At 36.4% G+C, this 18064-nt stretch overlaps 1 protein-coding gene across 5 annotated transcripts in view; it reads right to left on the bottom strand.

Moving 5' to 3' along the window:
• Positions 1–18064, bottom strand: part of TDRD7 (tudor domain containing 7) — a 114721-nt gene that overhangs the window by 60318 nt on the left and 36339 nt on the right. For 3 of the 5 annotated variants that reach the window (XM_078153044.1, XM_078153045.1, XM_078153046.1), the window contains 3 exons: positions 11012–11059; positions 9807–9880; positions 7202–7419 (listed from right to left, as the gene is read on the bottom strand). In XM_078153044.1, the coding sequence (XP_078009170.1) occupies positions 7202–7419; positions 9807–9880; positions 11012–11059 (340 nt within the window). The remainder of the gene's footprint in view (positions 1–7201; positions 7420–9806; positions 9881–11011; positions 11060–18064) is intronic. The other 2 variants (XM_021004472.2, XM_021004473.2) reach the window with 1 other exon arrangement.

The following is an 18064-nucleotide window of genomic DNA, read 5'->3' as shown; positions in this document are numbered from 1 at the left end:
TAAAATGAGGGGTAATGGACTAGAATTTAGTCAGCAGATGATCTCTAAGGTACCTTACAGCTGTTATTCTAGAAATGAACTGATGAATTGTTTGATATGACTGATCCTTCATTTTTACTTCTTGCTGCCATCGTCTCTCTCATTTGACATAAGAAAGACAATAGGTCATGAGTCCTCCATTATCTGATCTTATATTGATCCTTTTAATTCAAACAACAAGCAATTAAGACGGCCACCTTCTCCAGGGAGTGAGGACCTACTCTTAGGGCTCTTATGTAGAATTTTATGTTCTAGTCTATCAATATGTTTGCTTTCAGCATTTCTTTTCAGGTGCACATTAGATTTTTTATCTTTCATATATGCCAGCATGAGAGCTCCTGGACTTCACTTTCCTGCCTCATACTCTGGCCAAACCAAGTATATACTTCAATGGATCCATGATATTATCCAAGTGGGGACCTTTACTGATGCAGGTTGCAAAAAAATTGCTTTTTTTCATCCTGCACAATTCTTGACCAAGTGTTTCATCAAGGATCTATATAACTTAACTGGAGGGACTTTCTCTGGCTCTTTTAATTTTTTGGTGGATAACAAACTATCCAATTATCATCTCTTGCCATTCCTTTTCTAGGCACAGTGTCTTCTGATAACAACTTCTATGCTACTTCAAGTGTAAAAGTAATCACTGTCCTACTTATAGCCATGTATCTCATTTGCTCTTTTTTGGGATATTGGCAATTTCTATTTTTCCAAGACTGTGGTATTCCATGATCTACAGGAATAGCAAAGCACTGTACAATTTCTCAAATATGATCCAGCCCAATCACTAAATCTGACCAAGTTAATTTTTCATTTGTAAAACTTGTCAAAGACATATACTAATAAATTAATCCAGTGATCCCAGTGCAGGCTGTAATTGGGATATGGATGTATTCTTCATCTATCTTGGTTTTCCAGTATGGATGACCAAGTCAAATGATGTAATGATGGATCTTGGAGTATAGTAGCATTTGATGTAATTGGCACAATGTTATCTGTAAAACAGGAGCACTTGAAGAACCTTATTGTCTATATCAAACCCTACTTCTATTTGCACTTTATAGAAGACATTTTTCAAGCCACTGATTTTATATAGTGAGTATGTGACTCTCACCATTTCATGCTGTGCAGGATACTGCTACTCAGGAAACTGCTGAAAAAATTATCATTGTGAGAATAATTATTTGTTAAGAGTCTTGTATCGATCAACCAATCAGCAATCATTTATTAAACACTTATTCGGTTTCAGGCACTGTGCTAGGGATACAAAGACAAAAAAAGCTACACTTGAACCCAGGTCTTCCTAATTATGTGCCTGGCTCTCTACTGCAGCATGCCAACCAGAACACTTTAGATTTTGTGGCTGCCTTGTAAATACTACTGATTCATATTAAGTCACTATTCACCAAAACATCCTGTTCTTTTCCACTAGCATCCACTAGACATGTCACTCAAATCCCGTACTAGTGAAATAAATTTTTTGAATTTATGGTTTAGTACTTTACATTTATTCCTATGAAATTTCATCTTATTAGACCTGATCCATTTTTCTGGCCTATCAATATCATTCTGGAAACTGTCATCTGATACATAAATTATTCCTACCAAATTTGTATCATCTGCAAATTTTGACAATTCCAACTCCATCTTTTTCCAAGGCACTGGAATAAAACAAAAAAGTTAAGAGCAAAGGATCAAGGAAATGCTCCTTTCCTGGCTTCATTTCAGGTGCCAGTGTTGTCACTTCTTTATAAATGACACTGAGTACTGAGGGTAGTGGTTACAAGTGGTTGTTCCACTATTACTACTTATGAAGATAAACTGCTATACATCAACATCTGCAGAGCTGCTCCATTTCAAATCTCTTTGTTGTCCTCCCTCCAATTTCATCTATAAATGTTCTCAGGATGATCCACATAATCTACAAACGTCTCCCTGTGGAGGTACTGAACCAAGAGTTTTGAAAGCACCACCCAAAAAAGGGATGAGCAACCAAGGCTTCACTGTTTCTCATAGGTCTCTGTGCTCCCACCAGTTCAGAAAACATAATACAATCCTCAGAGGTCAAAAAGGTTAGGAAATACTCATTTTAAAAGTCATCTAAACCTCAAGAGGACTAGAATTCCAAGAAGTAGGAATATGAAGGGGCACTAGCACTTCCAGACTTCCATATAAAGGAGAACACAAAAAATAAAATAGATAATTTCAGTTACATGAAATTTTAAAAAAATTTGGCTGAACCAAATTAATGCAACTGGTTAAATAAGGGAAACTATTGCTACGGGAAAAAAAATTCATCAAATGTCTCAGATACAGGTCTGAATGCCTCTGTCTGTACGTGTGCATACGTGTGTGTGTAACAAATTGTTCAGATGTTTTCCAGTCACGTCTGACTCTTCGTGATCCTATTTGGGGTTTTCTTGGCAGAGATACTGGAGTGATTTCCCATTTCCTTCTCCAGCTCATTTTGTAGATGAAGAAACTGAGGCAAACAGGGTTAAGTGACTTACCCAGGGTCATACAGCTAATATCTGAGGCCAGATTCAAACTCAGGGAGTTGAGTCTTCCTGATTCTAGGCCCAGTGCTCTAATGCAGCACCAAGGTACTCCCATGGAACAAAATATATGATACCACATATAATACCATAATGCTTATCTATTGAGGCTCATGGTACTATGGAACAAATACTATAAGCCTCAGTAGATAAGTGGTTAAACAAATGAACAAACATTTCCAAAAGAAGAGTTACAAACTATTAACAACCAAATTGAATGACTGCTCTAGTCACTAAGAGAAATGCAAATTGAAATAAATTGACAAAAAATGACCAGTTTGGAAATAGTCAAATGTTGAGGGTCTATATGCTACTGGTGGAATTGTAAATTGATCCAACCATTCTGGAAAGCAATTTAGAATTATGTTTAAAAAATGAAAGGAACTAAAATGTCTATACTCTTTGATCCTGAGTTTTCACTGCTAGGAATATATACCAAGAAGGTAAACACAGAAAAAAGGGTCATATGTACCAAAATATTTACTGCAGCACTTCATATGATATCAATGAACTAGAAATAACAGGGGGTATCCTATCAACTGGGAAGTGGCTAAACTGTCGTACATGAATACAATGGAATATTACTGCACTATAAACAATGAATATAAAGGATTCAGAGAAGCATGGCAAAATTTATATGAAATGATTAAGAGAGAAGTAAGCAGAACCAGGAAAACAACATATAAACAAACAAATGAAATTAAGTGCTACATAATTTTAATGACCAAGCTAAACAGGACAGAGAAAAAGAAAAGAAAGGGGAAGGGGGAAAAAAGGGAAAAAGGAAAGGAAATGGAAAGGGAAAGGAAAGGAAAAGAATGGAAGAAAAGGAAAAGAAAGGAAAAAGGAAAAGGAAAGAAACAAGCATTTATTAAGCACCTACTTTGTTGCCAGGCACTGTTGTCTTATATGTTCTTTACAACCATTACCTCTTTTTATCCTCACAACAGTTCTGAGAAGTAGGTGCTATTATTACCCCCATTTTACAGATGAAAAAGCTGAGGCAAACAGAGGTTAAGTTGTTGCCTAGGTCATACAGCTTGTAAGTGCCTGAGGCCAGATTTGAACTCAGGTGTAGCCACTGCACCATCTAGCTACCTGAAGAGCTAAGAAAATTAGTTTTCCTCCTTTCATCAGAGAAGTGAGCAACTATGGATGTAAAATGTTATTTATGTTGTCAGACGTGGGTGATGTGTGAGCTAGTTTTCATGAACTGTTTTTCCTTTTTTAAACCTTTGTTACAAGGAAAGAATATATTTGGAAATGAATATGATGTTAAAAACCGTCAATAAAACAAACAAAAAAACCCCCACCACATATGGTTTTGATAGGATATCATCATCAAACCCATCCTGGTAGTAGTCGCTACCAAGAACCAAATTTAAGAGGGTCTCAGTTACCTAATGCACTTTCCATACTTGCGTGGGAAAGAGGGAGAGAGTTATCCTCAGAGGGTTCTTGTAATGTAGCCAGAAATCTTCAGAAGTATTTTTGTCCCCAAAGAATTTTTGGACAAAAAAGTTGTTTTGTTGTGTGTGTGTGTGTGTGTGTGTGTGTGTGTGTGAAATTGCTTATTTCCAGATTTTAAAATTAGGACTAAAAGTTTTGAAGAAAAAAAAATCACAACATATGCTAAGATAACACTAATATTTATTTATCTGGTATAAAATTAAGGAATTAGGGGATTATGGGGATTATGTAGGGATTACGAAGTTCCTACTGTACACTTTCTTTTGTATACTTTTGCAAGACTGCCACAAAAGGCAATCTTAAACAGATATTATTAGTAATAATTAGAATTTGAGAGTATGTATATTTTAATTTTTAAAAAGTTTGTACAAACTCATTAAAGATGTACTGTAATTAATTTCTCTGGATTTTAAACCTCACACCAAAAGAAATAGACAGCTGGGCTAAAGATATGAAGTGAGTTCATCCATTCAAAGCCCATTCACAGCAAAAAACATATTGCCCCTGGGGCCTGGCAAAGTCTGAGGGGATGGGCAATGTTGTTAAAAGCTATACCAAAGTGACACTCAACACCAGCCTCCGGCTTTAGGCAACTCAAATCAATTCACATCTAAGTAATAGTGAGAAAGGAAAGTTATCATTCAACTCAACTTGAATTTGTAGTAGACTAATAACTGATTGATATCTTTCTAGTCATTCTTTTACCTCTAGTCTAAGAGCCAAACTAAGTTATTAGTGAGACTAGCACACAGATCAACTAGCAAGTTGTTTAACAGCATACGGGAAAACTAAATACTTTTTAAAAAATAGATCTAAAACATTGTTTTAAATAAGGACAATTCATTCCCAAAAGATTTGTTTCATCACCAGAGAAAGATACAGCTTGGTTCAATAAAAAGTTCCTGGAAGACATAAAGCCAGTTTTTTTTAAAGTTTTTAAATGTTCTTATAAATGAAATGAGAGAGCTAGAGGAAGAAAACTGGAAAAGAAATGAGAGCTATGGAAGGAAGAATTGGAAAGGGAATGAACAGGTTAGCAGAAAATGTACAAAACCCTGGCCAAGTAACAAATACTCTGAAAATCAGAATGGACCAAACAGAAGCTAACAACTCCAGAACCAAAAAAAAAAAAAAAGGGAAAAAAAGTTTTTTGTTTTTTTTTTACAAGTCAAAAGGCTGGAAAAAAATTAGAGGAAAATGTCAGGTATTATCACACAGCAAAAAAACAAAACAAAACCTAACCTGGAAAAGAAATTGAGAGATAATTTAAGAATCATTAGATTACCTGACAGCCATGACCGAAAAAAGAACCTAGTCATCATATTTAAAAAAATCATAAAAGAAAACTGTAGAACTTTTAGAACCTGAGGGTAAAATAAAAAAATAGGAAAAAACCTCACAACTTACCTCCTGAAAGAAATCCCCCAATGAAAACTACTAGGAACGTTGTAGCCAAAATCTAGAGATTTCAGGTAAGGGGGAAAAAATACTGAAGCAGTCAGAAAAAAAGAATTCAAGCACTGAGGAGATACAGTCAGAATCACACACAATTTAGCAGCCATCATCATAAAGAAACAAAGACCTTGGAATACAATATTCCAGAAGGCAAAGGACATAGCTTACTGCTAAGAATAACTTACTAATAAGCAAAGCAGTGTAATTCTACATGGGAGAAAACCAGATCTTTAATGAAAGAGAGGACTTGTAAGTATCCTTGATGAAAATACCAGAGCTGTGTAGAAACTGTGAAATACAAACACAGGAGTATTTTTTTAAGGTAAATATGAGTAAATAATCACAAAGAACTAAACAAGGATATGCTATTTACATTCTAATATGGAGAAATGATACAAGTGTCCTCTATGAACCCTGTCATCAACAACAGTCATATAGGGAGTCTATTCAGACAAAGGACCTAGGAGTGATGTTGTAGAAAAAGAAGAAACCAGTAAAGGAAGAGGAAGGCTAGGGAATCATCTCACACTATGGGTACAGAAGTAGAAGTAAGTCTACACAAACAAAAAGGAAGGAGTGGGTGGAGCAGCTGACACTTAGAGGAGGGGGAAATGGGAACGATCTCAGATTGAGGGATTAGTCTTAAAACAAACTCTCACTAAGGATGTACAAAGCTAGTTACCGTTCCTCTTGTTATGGTGGCAAAGAATTAGAAACAGAAGATGCTTATCAACTGGGGAATGGTTGAATAAGTTATGGTATATAACTGAGATGGAATGTTATTGTGCTGTAAGAAAATGATGAAGGAGATGGTTCAGAGAAACCTGGAAAGACTTATATGAAGTGATCCAGAGTGAAGTGAACAGAACCAGAAAAAAAATTTATACAGGGACAGCAATAAGGTAAAGAAAAACAACTCTGAAAGAATTAGGAACTCTTATCAGTGTAACCACCAGCCATGATTCTAGAGGGCTAATGACAAAACATGTTACTCACATTCAGATAGAGAGGTAAAGGTCTCAGAGTGCAGAATGAGACAGAACCAAGAGAACAAATCATATAATGACAACAATGTGCTGAAGACAAATAAGAGAAACCTGGGAAGAGCTGCATGAACCAATATAAAGTACAGTGACCAGTACCAGGAGAACCATTTATACGATGACAATAATATTGTAAAGACAAACAGTTATGACTTAAGAACTCTGATCAACATAATGATTCCAGAGAATTCATGATAAAACATGCTACTCACCCACCCTCTTGAGAGGTTTGAGAAATATTTTTGGGGGGCAGACACTGCCAATGCAGAAATTTGTTTTTCTTGACTATACATGTTTGTAAGAAAGGCTTTCTTTTTCTTTCTTTCTCAGTTGGGTGGGTAAGGGGTGATATGAAGGAAAGGAGGAGAATTTTTGCTGATTAAAAAAAATACAATTTAATTTTTAACAAGTTGACAGGGCTTTTCTAAAATGGATACTGCTATTAGCTTCTGTACATTTATGTTCCTCTATCTGCAACACTGTGATAACATTTGCTATTTATCAACTCCAGATATGCCAACATTGAGACAATGTCTATAAATGCTGTGCACTCCTTGGGTATAAGCTGATATGGCTGACAAAGTATCATGGCCTTAACACTTTATTTGGGGAGATGGGGTAAAAAAGAAGAAAACCTACCGTGCAAATATGAGGCCAGTGTTCAAACTGCTGAAAAACTCCTCGGTGAAGTTCTTCTTTATACAGGTCTTTGTAAAACTGTGGGAGCTTTGACACCCAAATGCCATTGTTATGCTTGTTTAGTATCTCCTTAATTCGCATCTGAACCTCATCCATTTTATAAGTGTTAGACACAGAAGGCATGCTGTTTGTTTTCTGAATAGTCTCATTTAAATTATCTTCAAAGCAAAAGATTGAAAGAATTAACCAAAACACTCAGTATTTTGTGTAAAGATGAAGGAAAAAAAACACTTTGTTACCCAGTACCTTACCTAGAACCACAGGATCATAGACTTAGAACTGGAAGTGAACTCAAAGGTCATCTGGTCTAAAACCCTCATTTACAGATGAGGAAACTGAGGCCCAGAGAGGTTCAGTGACTTTCCTAAAGTCATACAGGCAGTGTTAAGTTGCAGACTCAGGATCTGAACCCAGCTCTTCTGACGCTAAACCCAATCTTTCCATTCTAACACTCATCTGTCTACTGCTTTTTCTGCTCATTAGTCTACTATTTCTGTAAACACAACAAGGGCTTCGAGGTCTGAGAAGGCTGAATATGGGAGGCAGAAAGATTAAGTTGCAAAGGAGAAGAGCAAGCTCACTTCACCTCCATGCCAGTCAAACAGGGTGGAGGGTGTCTAGCAGCCACACACAAAGAGGTGTTATCCAAATAACAGTTAGCTGTTCTGTAGGTCTGCTTCAGTTTATTCAGAAACAACAGGCAAATAGCATTGCTATAGAAGAATTAATAAAATATGCATTTCAAAAACAAGCTTTCTACCTCCAGTCCAAAATGTGTTTTACACAATTTTGGCAGAGAGGCAATGACACATGTTCTAACTCACAAATTTTATGGGTATTAGAACTTTTAAATGCTTTAGTTTGTAAAAATTACTTGCCCAGTCTGCAAATTTTCCCCTTTAAGAAGGAGAATGAGTAAATCATTTTTGAAAACAAGTCCAAAGAAGTGATCAGTCTATGATAAACAACAATAACAAAGTTTACATTTATATAGTGATTTGTGAGTGTACTTTCATATCCATTACCTTACATTATCCTCACAACAATTTTGTGAGAGGTGGTTAGCAAAGGTAGCAAAGTGTTATTATGTCCATTTTACAGGTAAGGAAATTGAGCCATTAAGTGATTGGCCAAACTTAGGAAGCAGCAGAGACAGGCCAAAGACCTCAAGGCTTTTAATTCTAAAACTAGGATTCTCTCCACTATAGCATGCTAATATCATTACACAAAAAAGATCCCTTCTCTTCAGTACTCTAGATCAAGGTTTCTTAAACTTTTTCCACTGGAAACCCCTTTCCAGTTTCAGTTTTGGCAGTGTTCCTTGGTGTTGTGTGGCCTGAGGGCATGTGCAGTGCAAGGTGTGCATATTTTGTGTTCAGAACCAAGGCTGCAGTGAAGTTCCGCAATGCAACATGTCAGCTCTACAACCCTGTACTGACCTTTAAATACATTCATTCTATGAATAAGAGTCACTTTCTCCTGTTTGTTTTAGCCAGCTATTATTCCATAATACTTTTCTATTTACTAAATGCATATTGTTCACTCATTTTATATAAGTGAAAATCTGCAAGACATTATATATGTGACATATATATACATATATCTATATCTATATCTCTATCTATATATAATTTTTTAAGCAAACCTGCATAATCTTCTTTTTCACTGGAAGTTATTTAACTTGCCTAAGTTAATTTGCCTGCCCAAAAGGAGATGGATTGAGTTATATGCTAACTGGAGCAACTTGTTTTAATATTTTAAGAGTTGTGTAATACTTTCCAAATTTCTTTTGACTTTGCAATTGTAAACTACACACAAGCTAACAAAAGCCAATTTTCAAATAAAAAACATCCATGTTAATGATGGGTTCCTATGTAAGAACTGAGTTTCTTTAAAAATATCTTCCCATCTCTGCCTGAAATTGAATGGCTCTTATAGAAGTAAAATCTGCCACTATGAATTTTTGTCCCCACAGAGTCTCTAGAACTTCAACTGACAAAACAGTCTGAAAACTACTGGACAAATACATTATTCCAATAAGACTCTATTGACAAAATGTATTTCTGGAATATTAGAATGCAAAACAAACACATGTAAATCAAATCACATTTCTGACGGGCCAACTAAAAAAACTAGATGTGCACTCATGAAAAAGTTTACTATAATATACATTAATGTTACCTCTATTTGTTTGGTATATGTCATATCTAAAGCAGCAATTTAAAAAAAATCTTAGATTTAAAGTAGAAGGCAGAACCAAAAATCTATTTTCAAGCTATCAATGTGGTCATACAAAGTTAAAATACTACTTACTACTACCCTCATGGGGTTGCCATATTCTGATTTCTTCTCTGTTCCTTCTTAACCAATTACTATACCTAAGCAGCTACATGGGTACTCTGCAATTGCAGACAGGGAAGAGATGCATCTATAGAGTGTCAAAACAAGGTTAAAAGGAGAAAGTGCTCCCTCCCAGAGGTATGGCTAGATAACTTTGGCCTAGCTGGTGGAACACAGTTAAGGGGTATCAAGAGAGGATACATACCATTTATATCTTTAGGAGAACCTCTTGACAGATGCACCTGAAATACTGGTGGAAGGGATGCTTTTGGGTTAGACCTAAAAAGTTAAAGAAATTTTACAGTTAAAATTATAGCCATATGTAATTAGAACTTCAAATTGTATTTTTCATTTAAAGTCTTCTTAAAGTTTCATCATTCATTTAAATACTTTTTTTAAAAAAGCAATGATGCCAAGAAACAAAGCATATGACTACAAATTCACCAAATCTGCCAATTTAGAAAGATTAATCTCTATATGGTGTATCTAGAAATAAGTAAAGAGCTTTTCCTGATCTTGGAAATCTAAGAGTTCCCCATCTTTCTTGACTTGGAAAAAAATAAAAAAGAAAAACACTTTCAGATGAATGGAGGTCTATTGAGAGATTCTCAATTAAGAATACATGTGATGACAAAGCATTCAGAAATAAGTATTAGGATTTCACTCCCCACATGTATAAATTTAGGGCTTAATGAATCTCCCAAATGGGAACTGACGAGAGAGGCAGCATAGGGTAGCAGAAAGAACACTAGACTAAGAATCAAAAGGCCTCGTTTCTGGTCTTTGTCACTTATAAGCAAGTCAAAAATTCTGAAGCCTTACTTTCATTAGTAGGAAAATGAGAGATTTAGAATCAGAACTATAGAACTAGAAAGGACTTCAGATATCAACTTGGCCAAGAAGTCCCCTTTAGTTCTAAAATGGGTCGCTAGATGGCACTGCAGATAGAATCCCAAGCCAGGAGTCAGAAAGATTTACCTTCCTGCCTTCAAGTCGGCTTCAGACACTTCCTACTGTGTTACACTGGCCAAGTCACTTAATCCTGTTTACCTCAGTTTCCTTAACTGTAAAATGAGCTGGAGAAGGAAATGGCAAACTATTTCAGTATCTTTGCCAAGAAAAACCCAATGGGGCTATGAAGAGTCAGACATGACTAAAACTACTGATCAAGTTCTAAAACTGCAGGATACTATAAAGTCTTTAATTCCATAGAATGATAAACTAAATCTCTCCAATCAAGTTTTTGTCCATTAAGCAGCGGCTAACAGGTAAAGTGTTAATACAGACCAAAGCATAGTATTCTTCACCTTCCTCTTTTTTTTTTTTGGTTCAAGTTTCCTTCCACAAAATGACTAATAGGAACTATGTTTTACATGATTGCACATGCAGAACCCATATCAGATTGCTTACCATCTCAGGGAAATAGAAGAGATGGGGAGGGAGGGAGAGAATCTGGAACTCAAAATAAAAAAAAAAAAGAATGTTACAAATTGCTTTTTACATGTAATTGTGGAAAAATATTTTTTTCCAAGTACCCTCAAAGTCTTTTGGAGAGTGTGTTTAGTATGTCAGAAAGTTTACATTCACTCTATCTTTCATAGACAGTCATAAAAAATTAATTTTGATGAAAAAAATAAGTTGCATGAATTGCCAGCAAAAGCATTTATCTCATTAAAGCATGAATCTCATTAAAGTAAAAGTTTGATAGTAAAATCTCTCATTATTCTATTACATAAGAACAGCCATATTGCCCTGTATTTGTGAAAGCCTCACACAGAAAAGCCACTTTTGATTCTTTTGTGGTCTTATAATCATTCATAGTTAAAATTTTAAAAACCTAGAGAAAAATATTGCCTTAAAAATAATTAGGCACAAGAAAGTTTTAGATAAGGGTGAAGAAATCTGAGCTATGGATTGAATCCAATTTTTGTCATTTGATTCTTAAGACATTTTTAAAAATGAAGTGTCTGCTAGTTGCTCACAAATTGTACTATTAATATTATTTATACTATTAATATTAATAAAAAATCAACTATCTGTATAGCTGAAAGTTCTGGAGGTAAGATGTTCTTCACTGCAGATGCTGGAATATTCTAAATTTAGCACTTGACTCTGATATTTCAAGACTGAGATGTTAAAGCATCTGGTTACTGGTAAATTTTTGACAGATTACTTTGATGAGGAAGCATACTATAATAGAAAGAGAACTGGATTATTTGGTATCAAAAGACCTGGGTTAAAAATCTGCCTCTATCACTCATTACCTGTATGACCTTGGCTTAACTCTTTAAAACCTCAGTTTTCTCATCTACAAAAATGAGAAGGTTGGACTAAATAGCCTCTAAAGTCTCTTCCAGCTTTAGTTCTATGATACCATGAGGAAAAAGGGGATAGAGGAGACAGGATGAACTGACAACAAAAGCAATGGACCTAACCGAGGTGGGGTTGAATGTGAGGCTAGGGGCAATGGCGAGGTCTGCCAGGTCTGCCACGTGCTTAGGAAAATCCAAATAAATGAAATGAGAGGTGTTGGCCAGTTAGGAGAATGGAACAAAGACTGCAAGCATTGGACAAGCAAGGAGACGTTTGCTAGCAGCTGAGGGGATCAGAGCTTCTGATGTTGACTGAGGGGTCAATTTCAGGCAGCCTTTGGGGTAGGTGGGGTAGGAGGCAATACCTATGCGTAGCAGTCAGAATGACACACAAGAATTAACAGGAAGAAGATGGTAGAGATCGTCATCTTCCCCACTTTCTGTTTGTTTCTCCCCATCTCCCTTGCAAGTGTCTTCCCTTACCTATTTTCAAGTATCCCTCTCCCCTAACCTCTTTTCTCCTCTCATTCCTGGTCTTTCCTCTTTTTCCTTATTATTCATGCATGTCAAACATACGCCCAACTCTTTTCTCCTCTATTTGTCAAAATGATTTTTCTACTAAATTTCCCAGCATTCTTAATCATCTTTATATAGTACATTATAAAATTTTATAACACTAATAATGCCTCATAACAGTGGTTTATATATAGTATGTGCTAATTAAATTTTCACTGATTAACTCAAAGAGGCTAATGTCAAAAGAGACTGAGGCTCAGAGGACGGTAACACCTTAATTATTTGGACTGTTAAAATTGGAAAGCTGAAGCCAAGACCATGCAATCCTTTAGGTTACAAGTAGAGCTGAAGAAAACCAACATTAAAGAATCTTCATCAATTACTGTCAGAGTCCAGTGCCAAGCCTTCCCAGAAACCCAAAGATGTGTAAAAGTAAGGTTGAGACTATAAACAGGGAATCAAAGACAACTTCCCAACCCATTCAGTCATGCAGCCTGGCCATTTCACTATCTGCCCCACTCTCAACGCTAGAAGAGAACTCTCTTTCTTGATCACCTCTCTTCTACATGTTTGTTTTCTCCTATTAGAATGTAAACTCCTTGAGGCCAGCGATTGTCTCTTTTTTAATCTTTGAATCCCCAGCACTTGGTACAAAGTAGCCACTTAATAAATGCTTTTTCATTTACATATGCAGTCACAGATTAATTTGTTTGTTCATTAATTTATGAAAAAGGTAGTTTCATTTTATAGACCAAGAAAGAAAAGAAAGAGTACACTTATATACCATAGGTGGCCAAAAAAGCGGAACCCTGCAGGTATAAAGATGCAGATGGAAGGAAAAATAGATAACAGAATCTGATCTGGAAGACTTTAGGGACCATCTAATCCAGGCCTGTACAACATACTGCCCCCTGGCTGCAGGTCTGTTTTATAACCTTGACATTTTTCACAGGCTGCCTGAAATCCTTTGCTGGATTGTAAGCAGCGCATAGGCCATATGTTGTGCAGGCCTGGTCTACACTAAGACGGCAACCAAACTGGTAGAGAGTTAACAGTGTTCCACACCAGAGTGATAAACTTCATAAGATGGGGAGAGTCTGAAGAAGTTCCTTGCAATGGGAAAGACTAAGAACCCACTTTAAAGAAAATGACTGATTCAATTCAAGTGATCTACAACTTCTTTCCTTAACTCCAAGTCAAATCTCTTATACTTAACTTTTCTAATTAATAGTAATGCCTTCAAATATATCCCCTAAATCTTGCTATCTCTACCTTTTCAGGATCTAGGAAGATTAGACTGGAAATCACAGGTTTGGGAGTCGGCTATTGCCATATTCAACTGTTATCTCCATGTAGATGATTCTCTAGCCCAGTCCTCTCTCTTTAAGCATATCTTCAACTTCCGACTGGATATTTCTACTTGAACATTCCACTTTTACTAAAAACTCAACATATTTAAAACTAATAAGCCTTCACCTCAAACTAGTTTGTGACCAAAAAAAAAAAATAAAAATGAAAAAAAATGAAAAAAAAATCACTCACCAGGCTTGAAATCTTGTAATCCTTGACTTTTTCCTTCTGTCTTACCTTCATATCCAATCAACTTCCAATTCTTATCACTTCTTCCTGCACAAGGTACCTCTCATATGTACTTTCATTTCTATTCCTACAGCCCCTGCCCTAGGCTAGGTCTTTATGACCTCAGAATCAGATTACTGCAGTAAATTTCCCACCTGATCTCCTTGTTTCCAGTCTTTCCCCCACACGTCATTACTGCCAAATTAAGTCTTCCTAAAACATGATTAATCACATAACTCACTTGCTCAAAAATCTTCATTATACCTCCTCAACACCTACTAAATAAAGTCCAATTTCTTGAATGTGCATTTAAAGTAGACTACATCTATATTTAATTTCTCTTTCCAACTTTAACTACCACTGCTATCCTAAAACAAATGCATCTTTCCATTCATACTGGTCTGCACTGTCTCTTGAAAAGAACACGTGAATGCCTATCTCTCCATGTTTGGTTAACACTATAAACCCTGCCTGGAACCCTGCCCTCTCCTCTTTCTTTGCTCTTATTTAAAATTTATCTGACCTTCAGGTCCTAGCTCAAGTCCTAACTACTTCTCTAACCCTCTATGGCTTACTAGCACCTCCCCATGCTCTGCATTCCAAAGGCTTTCATTTCACAAAGCCATCACCTTAGCCTAGTCCCTGACCTCCTCTTACCTGGCTGATTCCAATGGCCTAATTAGTCTCCTTGCCATGAACATCTCCATTCATCCTCGACACAGGTATGAATGTGGAATAAAGTCCAGTTCTCCTGCTCAAAGAGCATATCTTCAGCTACAGTGTAGCTCTACTTACTGCTTCTAACATAAAATACAAACTCCTTCTGTTATTCAAAGCCCTTCACAATTGAACTCCAGCCTACCTTACCAGAGTGAATATACATTTCTTCCCATTGTAATCCTATGTTTTCAGCCAAACAAGCCTACTCTTTGTCCTTCACATATTCTCTATCCCTTGCTTTTCCCAGACCTGGGATGCACCTCTGCATACCTCAGATCTATCACTACCTTCTATATGAGGGCCTCCCCGAACCTACCACTGAAATTATCTTGAATTTACTTGAAATATAACACATTTTATATTTGCTTATGTGTGTGCCTGGTGTCTCCCCTGACAAAATATAAGTTCCTTAATAGCAAAGACTGCTTCATTTCTGTCTTTGCCTCCCCAGCACTTTGCTCAGGTAGGGATCTTAGGTTCTACAATAAATGAAGTTTAAATTATTTTATAGTTTTATTAGCTGACCTTAATTATAAAAGTACAGAAGAGGAACATCCTAAAATTCTCTCTTAAACACAACTCGAAACCTAAATTTTTTTTTGAACTCATGTGGCCTGGCCCTCAGTTGGGTTTTTCCCTGTGGTACAACCAGTAGAGTTTTCTTGATAGAAAAACAGCCCTGCATTTCATCCTAGATCTCAGTTTAAGGTAAATCACACATATGTTGTGAGCTGTAGCCTTATTGATGCTCTTGAAAGATTTGAGTATAAGTGTCCCCTTCTATACCTTCTAACATCATTTGCAGAAAGCAGTATGGCACAATGAAAAGGACGCTGGATTTGGAGTCAGAGAACCTGAGTTGGAGTCTGGCCTGTCACCTGGGGCAAATCATCTAAGTTCTAAGTCCATTTTATCCTCTGGAAAGTGAAAGAACTGATTCGCCTACTGCTAAGGCACCTCAGAGTGCTAAATCTAGGATCCCCTGATTTTTTCCTTTTCACTTTTTCTTAGCCCTGTATCCTAAATAGGTCTTCATGAGGCTCCAGGACTCTGAGCCATACGTATAAAATGATTTTTGTGACCTTAAAAATCACTAGAATGACTCCATATTGAGTATTTCAATCCAAGGTAAAAGGAATGAATCATATGGATTAGCTCCATGGCTAGTCGTCCCACTTTAAATTAATGTATGATCCTTGACTTATGGAAATGAAAAAAAACCACAGGGTACACTATCTTCCAGAAAGAAAAAAAAAAGGTTGTGAGGTAGCAGGGGAATATTAGGTAAGATCCAATAGTTCTAGAGGCAGACTGTGTCTGCTTGTCCACATGCTCTGGGTTAGGTGGTAAAACTACCAAGAAGGTCTTAGGGCCACTCTCCTAGCTTTATCATTTATAATTCTGTTTGAGAAAGAAGTGAAGGGAAGGATTTTGTTCCTCCTCCACACCCACCCTAAAATTGCACATGATCTGCCCCCTAAGGTTTCTATCTACCTGGAAACCTACGGTATCTTGAAAGGGCGTGTTAGGACAACAAGCAAAGAAGATGGAGAGCAGGGGTAAAGGAAACAAGATGACCAACACTCCAAGCTTCCCTTCCTATCACTGTAACGGCATGTAAGGAAATCCAGATTGCTTATATAACATGATTAGTAGGTGTACAGCTGGGTGTTTCTTCTACAAAGTTGCTTACGCTCCACTAAGGGTTTGTAAAAGCACAGATGTCGTTTGTACAAATCATATCTTAACAACAATTCCCTCTAGAACACATACTACAAGTTTTCAATCCATCCTTTGCTGGAAAACTTCCATTAAAAGGGAACCCACCACCTCCCAAAACATCCTATTCTACTTGCCTCTGCAATTTCTGCTGATTGCTCTTAATCCTACCCCAAGTTGAATTCCTTAGCCCTTAAACTAACTGATGATGACTATCACATCCCCTCTAAGTCTTCCTGTCTTTAAACTAAAAAGCCCCAGTACCTTCAGCTGACCTGCTCATGGCATAAACTTCATATCTTTTATTTTGGATGCTCCCTGGCAAACAACAACAATAACAACATTCATATTGCCATTTAAAGTTTGCAAAATGCTTTATGAATTATCTCATTTGATCCTCAAAACAACTTTCTAGAGTTTCAGTGGGTTCTGAAACCATCTGTTAAAAAATATGACACTGAATTATTTTGCAGTTGACTAACATGATAGAAGATGTATATTTATTAGTCCAATATCAATAAAAATCTTTGAGTAATTGGTGGATCCTTTGCATTAAAGCAATGAAAAATGATTATCACAATTTAATAAGCACAGCCAATGATTTATGAACCTGAGAGGTATCTTTTCCAGCCAAATATCAAAATAAAACTGAACACTGAACCACATCTTCAAACTACTATATCACAAAGTGATAAACCAAGATTTTTAAAAAAGTTATTACATTATTCTCACTTAAAGTATCATTTATATTCTGAGTGAGAACAAAAAGGTTTTGTACCATTAGTAAAATATTTTCAAAGCATTTCATATTTATCTTATCCTTACAAAATTCTATTTGTATAAAATGTGTAAAATATATATTAGTACAGTCATACTAACATGATTATAAGTGAAATAAATATATATGTACACACACATTAGAGAGCAGTAAACATTTTTTACTTAGAGTAAAGTGGGAGTGACAATAGCACCCACCTACCTCAAGAAGTGTCCTAAGGCTCAGATGAGGTAATTTATGTATTTATGCATGTATGTATGTATGTATGTAGGTAGGTAGGTAGGTAGGTAGGTAGGTTGGGAGGTAGGTAGGTAGGTATAGCAGCACTCTGCAAAGCTCTACAAATGTGAGTCACAACTATTAGGATCCAGGAAGTCATGGAGGTATACATTCTTTACTATTTTTAGATAAAACAAGCAAGAATATCTTGATATACTCAGTGAAAATCAAACAGATATTAACCATGTGTTTACTCTGCATCACGCATTGGGGACACGAGAATGAAAGAATTCCATTTCACACAAGCAGCTGGGGTAGGGGATCAGGAAAGGCTTCATGCATTAGATGCTAAGAAGCAGAGGTTAAGGAGAGAGAATGCATTCCAGAAATGTGGGATAGTCAATGAAAAGGTGTAGAGATGGCAGATGGAGCATTGTGTGTGAGGAACATAGAGATAGCCAGTGTGGAGGGAATCACACAGTGTAAGAGAGTGCATCATGTTTAATGAGGCTGAAATGATAGGCTGGGGCCAGATTTAGGGATTCAAAAGCTAAACAGAAGTTTCTATTGTATCCTAGGAGCAACAGGAAGCCACTGGAATTGACTGAAAAGAGGTATGAC

This window comes from Phascolarctos cinereus, unplaced genomic scaffold (assembly GCF_003287225.1).
Source record: "Phascolarctos cinereus isolate Bilbo 61053 unplaced genomic scaffold, phaCin_HiC Scaffold_4;HRSCAF=312, whole genome shotgun sequence".
In the NCBI taxonomy this organism is placed as follows: Eukaryota; Metazoa; Chordata; class Mammalia; order Diprotodontia; family Phascolarctidae; genus Phascolarctos; species Phascolarctos cinereus.
This window is presented reverse-complemented; position numbering and strand designations above follow the sequence as displayed.